The following is a 12,860-nucleotide window of genomic DNA, read 5'->3' on the forward strand; positions in this document are numbered from 1 at the left end:
CAGAATCACAGATTAAGAACCAGTATTTCCATGATTTCACAGAGTGAGGTTAAACAGTAGTTAGGAGTCCGTGCTGACCAAGTTCACCTCACACGGCTAAAGTAGAAGAATTCTGGCAGACACCAAGGAGATATCTACAAAATTTCACTACCGTAGTATTTTTTCTGCTGGTAGAGAGTCACATTTGGATATAAAGTTGTCTTCACTCATTCCTTCTGGGTATAGTAGGGGCCCCACACTTCTGAACCATACAATAGGACAGGGCGGATTAGATAATTAAGCAAGGTTTATATTATTGCGTACAACTATCAGTCATCAAAGATTTCTGGGATGTCGCTAGTAAAGAGGTTAAAGAGTAGGGGACTCAATATGCAACCTTACACCCACTTTTGTTTGAAAGGGCTATTTTTAGTATTGATAGACAAATTTACATTATTATATAGGCTCTATTGTATTTAAGAAATTACCACCAATATCAGCTGTCAGCAATATTTGTAGATGATGTATAGCCTCTCTTGATACATCAAAGGCAGCTTTGAAATCCGCAAAACAGCAGAAAATATATTTTTTGGCCCACTGAGTAGCATAAGAGTTTAGAGGTTGAGGATGTGTGGTCTGCAGTACGTGATCTCTTTTTGAATCCAATCTGGTTATTTGGTATGAGGTTATGCTTACTGGAAAATTCTACCAGGCATTTGTGCAAGATACAGAATAGTTTCCCAAGATGGCTGCCAACAGCATAATCCCTATCTATAATTATGGTTCCTGGGCATCCCCCTTTTGATGGACTGGAGTTAAGAAATTTGTTCTCCAGTAATTTGGGAACTCGCCCTGCGACAGTGAATACTGAGCCAGACTTAAATTGGCAGGAAAGATGCGTGAGGTTATAAAAGACCAAAATCATTGATTTGTTTGGAACCGTGTGAAAAAATACAGGCACGTCCGCAGACCCTATATTGGGGCTATTTCATGAACACCAGAATACAGAAGAAGAGTGGTTATCTCTGACCTTGTTGATTGGTATTCATCAATTAATGGGATAATTTGATGAAAACACAGCATTCGGCACTATTCGGCACAATTGCCGGGCAAAACCTAGTTAACCCCTTGTGTTCCATGCCCCATCCAATATTGATGAATGTTGTATTTTTTAGAAAATCACCTTTCTGTGACTTAAATTGGCAGGAAATGATGCGTATTGGTATAAGTGACCCACTGGCAAAATAACTGATTTGGTTAAAACCGGGGCGAGGCTTTATCCCTAGTATTTCGAGGACGCTTATAAATAGATTATCGGGGAATACCTTATGACGTCAGAAATGGGGATTTCCAGACTGTTGCGAATCTATACTATAATGCAAGGAGGATACCGCGGTGACGTCATATCACGTGATCCCGACCCATATTAGTGATCGCTTTGGCCAATCAGATTCAGTCTACTGACAGCACCAGTACTCAACGCATCTCCACGTCTCACTGTCTGTAGCGCTTTTGTACACAAAAACACCAATAGACATGAAATATTGCAATACCTAGTATGGATTCTTCCTGTGTAAAATAAAATTTACAGAGCAGATTAACTTCCACGAATAAAAAAGACGTTTGGCGTGGCCAAAGTGCGGAAATAATGTATCCGATAAAATACACTACGAAATACACTAGGCAATGCACTACACAATATACAGTAGAGATGCAGTTGAGTTTGTTATTGTTTTGACTTAGAAGCCCGCCCATATCATAATATATTCATGTATTCATGAAGTATGAACTCATTTCTGTCCCATACAACTCTAAGAACAGTCAATTTCTCCTTAAATCATCACCGAAACCGCGATATCCGCAGGAAGATTTCGTTCTAGTGTCCGAAAATGCATGATCTTACAGGGGCGCTAACTCGACAAATAGAGGGGATCTATGGGGATCTATGCGAGTTTTAGGTATTACAGGTCTCGAACTTGTAAAATCTGTAAACATGCCTCCAAATCCCATTATGATAATGAAGAGATTGCCCCATATCTGGGAGACTGTTTTGAAACCATCGCTAATTTTGGAAGATCGGTGCCCGGCTATTTGGTTTAAAAAACCCTATTTTTCCCCATCAAAACAGCACTTTTCATTATTCAAATGATAGCTTATTGTCTGAATACTTATTTCATAGCAGAAAAGTACTAATAACTCTGATTTGATGCGAAAAATCTAACTTTTTTGATGACTTGATTTTCCCTTGGCCGTGGATCGAGTTTGTTTACAATATGCAGCGCCATCTTGGAAAAGCCGTGACGTCACCGCGGTTTCCTCCTTGACTATAATGCGCGTTGTGGCCGCTAAATAGGAGGCGATTTTTGTTTCAAAATTGGGCCTCGGAAATGCGTCGAATTCTTGCAACCTTTGGCTTCGTAGGTCTGGATCATACGTAAGAGTGTCACTGAGGGTGTCATACGTCGAATATCTTCGTGGTTTTAGAATAAATAACAACTTTTCAGAGAGCACGTCGACTGGAGAGCTCATTCTCAAAAGCATACACAAACTTCACGCATATTCTCCCTGCCACATCAGTATTAGCTTCCAGCACGTATGTAGTGCTATACAACCTGGTCCATGGTGCAGGGTATTAGCAGGGAGATTAATGATTAGCCTATTCTATTTTAGTTCTATTCGAGAAACACTGACCTGAGTGATGAGGCAAATTCTGCAGAGTGGCCTACCGGAACATGCAGTCAGGGTATCAATAAACAGTTATGCCAGGATGGACAAAATATGTACAGTGGCCAGCGCTTGCTCTTTGTTTTATTCTTTACTGACTGATGTTGTCAGTTTGAATTGCGTTCTGCATCTCTCCATGCGCCTGGCTTTGGTCCGACAGTGGCATTGGGTACGGGAGTGGGTAGGGTATATGCCTGACATGTGAGGGCCTTATTTGGAACAGGACCTGCTGTCACTGGTCTCAATGTATTGTCACATCATTGTGCAAAATAGCGTACTCCAATCAATCTATTGGGGGTTGCATGTAGATAGCAGCAATAAGTCCCTAAATGCAGTTCATTTCGTGTTTAACCTTTAATAAAACTTCAGTAGCGTTAGAAATTTAATGTAGCTCAATCATCGTGCCCATTTAACGAATGTATATTACATTTCAACTTTGCCCGCTCCATGGGTATATGCTAGTACAACTAATTACTGTAGAGCTGGGGAAAACATTTGCTACGAGGGCACTTAGACGTTTGCATCGGAAATTTTTATCTGGTGCCTTTTCCCTGTCATGCTCGACTTAAAACAGTTGGCTGTGTTGAAAAAGAAATAGTTGTACATAACTGCAAAGTTTGCAGAAGGTATGCACCAAGACGTGCAACTGAACCGATATGTCAACTGTAAGGCCCCATAAAAATTCATTACTATCTTCCTCTCCATTAGGAAAAAGTGATGAAAAAGTGAATTAAAAAAAGATTTTTATAAGAAAAAATGAACTTTCAAAAATGAACTTTTGCAATATATGAAATGAAGTTAGCCTGCCAAAATGATTTCTGCCGTCTGCTAACAAAGTACTCTGACGCCATAGGTGAATTTCGGTAAAGAAATTATTTAAACAAATATTTTTTCTGATGCAGGCCAATTTCGGCACGCGGGCGGGGATGATAAACTAGTGATTTTTTATGGGGCCTATTAAGCAAAATGTTCACAAATCCTGTTGTATGATATTACAATTTACGAAGCAACCTGCTTATCACATATGTCTAGAGTGGCAATTCAAAAGGGTGGATTGTCTTGAGATCTCAGCCTGGAATATAAAATAAAGTGGAGATAGTGAAAAGAAGCATTTCACACTTAGTTAACGTCGATACAATGTACTGTAAGTACCTAGCTTTCTGTGGTGTTAGTTGGCACCGAACAACAAATGGGGTAAACCTGTAAGGTGAAATAAGCCTATATGAACAGTCATTTCTGTTATACAAAAGGAAATTTCATAGTCAGCAAAATAACAAAGTTAATCATGAAGGTAAAATTCCAGATTTACTGAGGCGATAGCCCCACCCCCAGTGCTTAATTACCCTAGCTGGACCGACCCCCTTGACGTCCTTTGAAAACTTAGCCGCCCAAAGAAACCAGTCTGTCTGGAAATCCCCATTTCTGACGTCATAAGGTATTCCCCGATAATCTATTTATAAGCGTCCTCCAAATACTAGGGATATAGCCTCGCCCTTAAAACCGCGTGAAAAAATACCGGCACGTCCGCATACCCTATATTGGGGCTATTTCATGAACACCAGAATATTGAAGAAAAGTGGTTATCTCTGACCTTGTTGATTGGTATTCATCAATAAATTGGATAATTTGACGAAAAAACAGCATTCCGCACTATTCGGCACAATTCTTGGGGGGGGGGGGGGACCTAGTCAACCCCTTGTTTTCCATAACCCACATACATCCAATATTGATGAATGTTGAATTTTTTAGAAAATCACCTTTCTGTTACCTAAAATGGCATGAAATGATGCGTAATGTTATAAGTGACCCAAAATAATTGATTTGGTTGGAACCGTGGGAAAAAATACCGGCACGTCCGCAGACCCTATATTGGGGCTATTTCATGAACACCAGAATACTGAAGAATATTGGTTATGTCCGAGCTTGTTGATTGGTATTCATCAATTATATGGGATAATTTGATGAAAAAACAGCATTTGGCACAATTGCCGGGAAAAACCTAGTTAACCGCTTGTGTTCCATACCCCACATACATCCAATATTGATGAATGTTGAATTTTTTAGAAAACAACCTTTCTGTTACTTAAAATGGCATGAAATGATGCGTAATGTTATAAATGATCCAAAATAATTGACTTGGTTGGAACCGTGGGAAAAAATACCGGCACGTCCGCAGACCCTATATTGGGGCTATTTCATGAACAACAGAATACAGAAGAAAAGTGGTTATCTCTGACCGGGTGTCTATAAAACGAAGACCTAAGACCTAAGATCTAAGACCTAAGACCCTAAGAACTATAAAACGCAGACCCTACTATAAAACGAAGACCCTAGGGACTATAAAACGCAGACCATACTATAAAACGAAGACCCTAGGGACTATAAAACGCAGACCATACTATAAAACGAAGACCCTAGGGACTATAAAACGAAGACCCTACTATAAAACGAAGACCCTAGGGACTATAAAACGCAGACCCTACTATAAAAATGAAGACCCTAGGGACTATAAAACGAAGACCCTACTATAAAACGAAGACCCTAGGGACTATAAAATGCAGACCCTACTATAGAACGAAGACCCCAGGGACTATAAAACGCAGACCCTGCTATAAAACGAAGACCCTAGGGACTATAAAACGCAGACCCCACTATAAAACGAAGACCCTAGGGACTACAAAACGCAGACCCCACTATAAAACGAAGACCCTAGGGACTATAAAACGCAGACCCTACCTTTGAAGTCGTAGCATCTAACCTTGACCAAGGACTGTCCCAACTGGAACAACCTTATCCTAGACCTGTCTTCGATGGAACAACCTTAGCCCCTGTTTCCAATAGAACAACCTAAGCCAAGGCCTGTCTCCAATAGAACAACCTTAGCCAAGGCCTGTCTCCAATAGAACAACCTTAGCCAAGGCCTGTCTCTACTTGAACAACCTAAGCCAAGGCCTGTCTCCAATAGAACAACCTAAGCCAAGGCCTGTCTCCAATAGAACAACCTTAGCCAAGGCCTGTCTCCAATAGAACAACCTAAGCCAAGGCCTGTCTCCAATAGAACAACCTAAGCCAAGGCCTGTCTCCAATAGAACATCCTAAGCCAAGGCCTGTCTCCAATAGAACATCCTTAGCCAAGGCCTGTCTCCAATAGAACAACCTAAGCCAAGGCCTGTCTCCAATAGAACAACCTAAGCCAAGGCCTGTCTCCAATGGAACAACCTTAGCCAAGGCCTGTCTCCAATAGAACAACCTTGACCAAGACCTGTCCCAACGGGAACAACCTTGTCCGAGGTTTGGCTAGCGAATGTTTTAGGAAAACCCGTTCCTCCATTTACCCTTTGAGGTCGTAGCATCTAACCTTGACCAAGGACTGTCCCAACTGGAACAACCTTATCCTAGACCTGTCTCCAATGGAACAACCTTAGCCCCTGTCCCCAATAGAACAACCTTAGCCAAGGCCTGTCTCCACTTGAACAACCTTAACCAAGACCTGTCTCCAATAGAACAACCTTGGCCAAGGCCTGTCTCCAATGGAACAACCTTAGCCAAGGCCTTTCTCCAATAGAACAACCTTGACCAAGACCTGTCTCCAATAGAACAACCTTGGCCAAGGCCTGTCTCTAATGGAACAACCTTAGCCAAGGCCTGTCTCTACTTGAACAACCTTATCCTAGATCTGCATCTCCAATAGAACAACCTAAGCCAAGGCCCGTTTCCAATAGAACAACCTTAGCCAAGGCCTGTCTCTACTTGAACAACCTTAGCCGAGGCCTGTCGCCAATAGAACAACCATATCCTAGACCTGTCTCCAATGGAACAACCTTATCCTAGACCTGTCCCAATGGAACAACCTTAGTCAAGGCCTGTCTCCAATGGAACAACCTTAGCCAAGGCCTGTCTCCATTAGAACAACCTTGACCAAGACCTGTCTCCAATAGAACAACCTTGGCCAAGGCCTGTCCCAACGGGAACAACCTTGTCCGAGGTTTGGCTAGCGAATGTTTTAGGAAACCCGTTCCTCCATTTACCCTTTGAGGTCGTAGCATCTAACCTTGACCAAGGACTGTCCCAACTGGAACAACCTTATCCTAGACCTGTTTCCAATGGAACAACCTTAGCCCCTGTCCCCAATAGAACAACCTTAGCCAAGGCCTGTCTCCACTTGAACAACCTTAACTAAGACCTGTCTCCAATAGAACAATCTTGGCCAAGGCCTGTCTCCAATGGAACAACCTTAGCCAAGGCCTGTCTCCAATAGAACAACCTTGACCAAGACCTGTCTCCAATAGAACAACCTTAGTCAAGGCCTGTCTCCAATAGAACAAACTTATCCTAGACCTGTCTCCAATGGAACAACCTTATCCTAAACCTGTCTCCAATGGAACAACCTTAGCCAAGGCCTGTCTCCAATAAAACAACCTTAGCCAAGGCCTGTTCCACTTGAACAACCTTAGCCAAGGCCTGTCTCCAATGGAACAACCTTAGCTAAGGCCTGTCTCCAATAGAACAACCTTGACCAAGGCCTGTCTCCACTTGAACAGCATTTTTTGGTGACGCATAAACAGTTTTTAGGGTTAGGTCAGGGTTAGGGTTAGGGACAATGTGAGGGTTAGGCCGAAGGTTGTGTTACTCGGGTATATAATCCTGAATTTTGCTTTTCTTCTCCACTCCAAGCTGTCACACTCCCATTACAAGTGACAAATGTGTTAACCTAGAATATTGTTTTTATTTAGCCAGACTCACACTTGCAGCCAATTAGGCCGACGATTATACTTTGAAGTCAGACGATGCTCTCCTTATCAGTTTATCTGACCTCGCCTGGAGTCACAGGAATGTGTACTGGTGTTCTCTGTGGATCGTATAGGACTACTTTTTTACATGGAGAGGCCTACATCTTATGTATAGTGATTGTAGGTGTATATCAGGCCAGTTCTATGATGTTGCTCATGGACAAACAGTATTGCTCATATTCACTAGACTAGGGTATGTCCCAAAAACAATGGCGAGCCCATGGATTCATGTGATCAAAAACAAGGGCTATGGTACTCAAAACGAAATTTTCTTTTGTTTTTGTTCTGTAGCTACTTAAGTTTGGAGTAAGTGGGAAATACAGGGCGACATTCGGCTGTGTTCTGTAGGGACTGTATATTGATTAAGGATTCTAAAATACAAATTCATCGCACGTGCTCTCATATCTCGCCATTGCTCGTTGTTGTCGTTACACATACAACCAAATACACAACACTCCCCCCTGAAAATCGAGGAGGCGAGATTTTCAATAACACAATGAACCTAACCCGCCGTAAGGCTTAATTCTGAGAAATGTATGCTGAACACAATAGCTCCAAAATGCAAGACCTAGCATCCATAAGTAAACAACTACACCTAATTCTATACCCTATAGAATATACCGTCAAATAACTCAAATACACCTAATGACAAATCTAATGCTAAGAGTATTCCCCCCATTTACCAACCTGGGAAATGTAAATTACAACCTTCTGGTAAGAAACTCTGATGATGATATACCTAGTAATAGTAATAATAGTATACTAATACATGTAATCAAAATGTTAAGAATTTTGACCCCTTGATAGAGATTTGGCAATCAGTTGACATGCATGTATCTGACAACTACGACTGAGTAACCAAAACTCAACTCCAATTCTTGTATGTCACTCTGGATTAAATGTCTATTCTGCGGGTTCCAACAAACGCAACTTCTGAATAGGCCTTCTCATCAATCCTCTCTTGGTTTTCACTGTGACTGACCTAACCAACCCGTCTCTTCCTGGGTGTGTGGCCATCACACGTCCTAGTGCCCAATCTAGTTTTCTGATGTTGTCCTCCGCCACAAGAACGATGTCTCCCTCTTGCAGATTATCTCGTATCTCTGTCCATTTTGAACGGCGCTGTAATTCCACAAGGTATTCACTTGTCCACCTTTTCCAAAACTGTTTGGATATCCTCTGTTGATAGGCCCATCTCCTTTCAAGTGACAACTCTGGCTTGTATACAGATGGCAGCAACTGCAGATTTCTTCCTATGATCAAGTGACCAGGGGTTAATGGAAGAGGATCCTCCTTGTCAGCCGAGATATCCGATAAGGGTCGAGAATTGATTTGAGCTTCTGCATCAGTGAGCACGGTCTGAAGCTCGGTAAATGTCAGGCTGGCCTTTCTGAGAATCTTTGAGAGAGCTCGTTTTACACTTCCAACAAGTCGTTCATAAAATCCTCCATGCCATGGAACCCTAGGAGTTATGAACTTCCACTCGATTCCTTCCAGTCTGAGTTTATCCTTGATTCTCGCATTGTTGTGGAACAAACGGTAAAGCAATGAAGCTGCACTCTCAAATGTTTTTGCATTATCGGAGTAGATGGTACAACACTTTCCACGCCGATTCATCATGCGTCTCAATGCTTGTAGGAACTCCTCTGTTGTCAAATTTGCTGTCAGCTCTAAATGCACTGCCCTGGTGGCCATACATGTGAATATGAGGATGTAAGCCTTGTTGCTTCCAGCTCCATGTTTTCCACTGACATGTACTTCTCTAACATAGAGTGGTCCAGCATAGTCCACTCCAATGTTGGTAAATGGTGGCGATACATTAACCCTTTCCTCTGGCAACGGCGCCATTTTCTGCTCTAATTTTCTGGCACTTCTACATTTCTTACATGGTAGGACTCTGCGAACTTCCTGCCGGCCACATACTAACCAGTATTTGCTTCTCAAGTTAGACAAGGTTTGAACAACTCCTGTGTGTCCAAAGATGATGTGATAGTGGATTATCAACATTTCCACAAATCTATTGTGATTAGGCAATATGATGGGGTTTCTAAGCTCATCTGGCAGTAGTGCTTTGTGTAGTCTCCCCCCAACACGGAGTAACTTCAGTTTCTCATCCCATATCGGATCAAGCTGTTTCAAGCGGCTATTTGCAGGAATCGAAAGATTATTCTGTACTGCTTGAATTTCCACTGAAAATGCTTGTTTGAGCCCAACGTAACCAATACAACTCCTCTTCTCTTTGATCAGTGAGAGTCAAGATTGCATTTTCTTCTCGAACATGTTGCCCATCTCCTGTCCTCACTCGGTACTTTAAGCTTCGGACTCTATTCATCACTCTCAGAAACTTGTGGTAACTCTCATATTTCTCCACTAGTTTCAGCTGCTCACTTTTGGTTTGGTCAGTTGTTTTCTCTTTGACTTGCAGTGCTGAGAAAGTCTTGGGTTTTTTCTTCTGTTCAGCCAATTCCAGTTCAGCTGTGTCAATTCGCTGTTTTGGCCAACTTTCTTCTTCTTTTCTTAGGAAGTCTGGCCCTTCCCACCAGAGTTGCGAGTTAACTAAGCTTTCAGCAGAACATCCTCTCGAGCATAGATCAGCGGGGTTAATTTTCCCTGGCAAATGACTCCACTTCCTAGGTGGTACTAGATTCTGTATCTCACTCACGCGATTGGCAACGAACGTCTGCCAAGTGTAGGCAGGTTTGCTAATCCAGGCAAGTACTACTTGTGAGTCAGTCCAGCAGTGTACATCCTCTATTTCCAACTTGATTTCACGTTGAACGTAGTTTACCAAACGTGCTGTGATTAGCGCAGCCATGAGCTCTAGCTCTGGTAAGCTTCTCTTCTTTCCAAGTGGTGACACTCTAGTTTTAGAGCACAGTACAGCTGTGTGCACTCTCCCTGTTGGCAAGTCCTCAACCCTGACGTAAACTACTCCTCCATATGCTGCTACACACGCATCACCGAAACCATGCAGTGTGAATCTAGGTTGAGTGAAGCTCTCAGGAACTATACATCGCTGGACCTTTATCTGATCCAGATCAGAAACTTGCTCCTTCCAACGTACCCAGTTCTGATGAAGTTCATCAGATAACTTCTCATCCCAGTCAGTACGATCCATCCAGGACTGTTGGAATAGCCGCTTGGCTACCAAAGTGAACGGTGCTAACAAACCCATCGGGTCGTAAATTCGATGAAGTTGTTGTAAAACAGTCCTACGAGTTTCACAGGGTACATTTTCCATCCTCTCGCAAAAGGAAAACATTAGTACGTCCTCTTTAGGAATGTACTTGATCCCCAACGTTTTTGTAGTAAATTGTTCCTCAGTGACGACTACTATACCACAGGCAAGATCTGACTCCTCTAATCCAGCCAAAGCTTCTGGTTTGTTGGACACAAATTTCCTGAGTGGGAATCCTCCAGATTTCAAGACTGTTTTCATGTCTACTGCTAAGCTTGCTGCTGCTGTGGTATTGTCTTCTCCAGACAGTACATCATCCACGAAAATATTTTCTGTTATTTCCTCAGTAGCCTTTGGGTATTCCTTTGTCTGTGTGAGTGCATGGTCCACTACAGTTTTGATACTCGAAAATGGAGATGATTTCAGACCAAATGTTACTGTTTTCAGCCTGTAAACATCAGGTTTTTTACTAGTGTCCATGTCACGCCATAAGAATCTCTGTAGATCTTGATCTCCAGTTTGCATGCCGATTTGAAGAAACATTTTCTCTATATCTGCTACAAGCGCTACTTTATGTTTTCTGAAACGCAAGAGTATGGCAAGTGGGTCGGGCTGCAGTGCTGGTCCACTCAACAATGTGTCATTTAGTGACACCCCCTCTGGTCCTTTGGCGGAGCCGTCAAACACAACACGCACCTTTGTGGTTGATTTATCCATTCTAACAACACGGTGATGAGGCAAGTACCATATTGCTTGCGCTTGTTTCTCCAATTCCTCAACTTTCTCGGCACGCCCTTTATCAACTAACTCTTGGATCTGTTCTTGGTAGGCCTTTCCCAAGTCTGGGTCCCTCTGTAGTCTTCTTTCCAACCCCTCGAGACGTTTCTCTGCTAAGGTTCGATTTGATTCTAAAGACTTGTCCTTCCAGTCCGGATGGCGAATCAAACCTGTGACGTAATGACCATCTACGAGTTTGGTATTATCAAGATGCTGCTGCAATGCATCAGTCTCCAATTCTGTGGCTTGGTGCTTGACCTCATTAGGTAATATTCCCAAGTGTTCTAGGTCCCAATGTCTGGCTGCAAAGTCAGTTTCATTCTCCAAGGAAACTCTATGACACGTGTTTACCATACCAATCTTTCCATGTCGTTGGTTTGGCTCCTCTACTGGGCAGATACCTGAAAGTACCCATCCAAAATGACTCTTTGTGGCAGTTGGCATTCCTGGTGGTCCAGTTTTTCTCACAGGCAGTAAGATGTTTGTGGTATCCTCTAGCCCCAACATAACATCAATTTCAGCCGATTCACGGGGGTATGTGTCTGCTATCTGCAATCCCTGTAAGTGTTGCAGCTTTGACAAATCTACTCTCACGCAGTTGAGGTCCATGCTAGGCTGATCAACTGTGTAGGCCTCTATCTCAAATTCCTCACCTTTCCAATTAGGAATAGCGCTTGATAGATGAAACTTAACTCTCTCTGTTTTCAATCTCATCTGGTTACCACCGGCTAGTGAAAATTCTGCCTCAACCTTGGGTCCTCGCAAGTCCAGTTTTCTTGCCATCTTGTTACTTATGAATGATACACCGCTGCCTGTATCAAATAAGATTCTCGCTACTGAAATTGCTCCTCGTGATTCGATTCTTGCTAGAGTGGATTGCATCAATATCTCCTTTGGACCTGTAATGGCCTTGACAAGTCCTACACTCTTGGGAACCTCCGTTTTTTGACGTAGACCTTGTACTTGCTCTTCTTCATCTTCTCTTCTCCTCTGGTCGTCAGACATAGCGTTCAGCCTCTCCTCGTTATCTCTGTGATAATCCACTTGGTCTTGAGTATCTTGCAAGTCCATGTAGGCTGACTTCAACTGTTCTCTGGCAGACATGGCTGCCCTCACTTTAATCTCATTCTCGGGTGAACGGTCATCATCGTCTAATGCTGGAAGAACATCATCATAATATCGGAACAAGGATTTCTCCAACTTGGTGTATCTCTGCCGATTGATGCGCCTCCTTTCCAATAGGAATTCAAGCGTTGCTGACTCAGCAGCCACACTTTTACCCTTAGTAGTCGCCATTACATGTATGTCAGTGATTTTAGGAGAGATGAAGCAGTATTGATAATTTTTAAAACAATTATTACGTTAACGTAACCCACTTGAGAACTTAACCCTCACTATTTATTTTATTCGTG

At 42.6% G+C, this 12,860-nt stretch overlaps 2 protein-coding genes across 2 annotated transcripts; both read right to left on the reverse strand.

The window, feature by feature from the left end:
• Nucleotides 1-8,396: 8,396 nt before the first annotated feature.
• Nucleotides 8,397-9,341, reverse strand: LOC135484787 (uncharacterized). Its single transcript, XM_064766469.1, has one exon. The coding sequence runs from the start codon at nt 9,339-9,341 to the stop codon at nt 8,397-8,399; it is 945 nt and encodes a 314-aa protein (XP_064622539.1).
• A 316-nt stretch (nt 9,342-9,657) lies between these two features.
• LOC135484788 (uncharacterized) lies at nt 9,658-12,744 on the reverse strand. The gene has a single exon (XM_064766470.1). It carries the CDS (start codon nt 12,742-12,744, stop codon nt 9,658-9,660), a length of 3,087 nt encoding a protein of 1,028 aa, XP_064622540.1.
• Nucleotides 12,745-12,860: the final 116 nt, after the last annotated feature.

This window comes from Lineus longissimus, chromosome 3 (assembly GCF_910592395.1).
Source record: "Lineus longissimus chromosome 3, tnLinLong1.2, whole genome shotgun sequence".
Taxonomy (NCBI): domain Eukaryota; kingdom Metazoa; phylum Nemertea; class Pilidiophora; order Heteronemertea; family Lineidae; genus Lineus; species Lineus longissimus.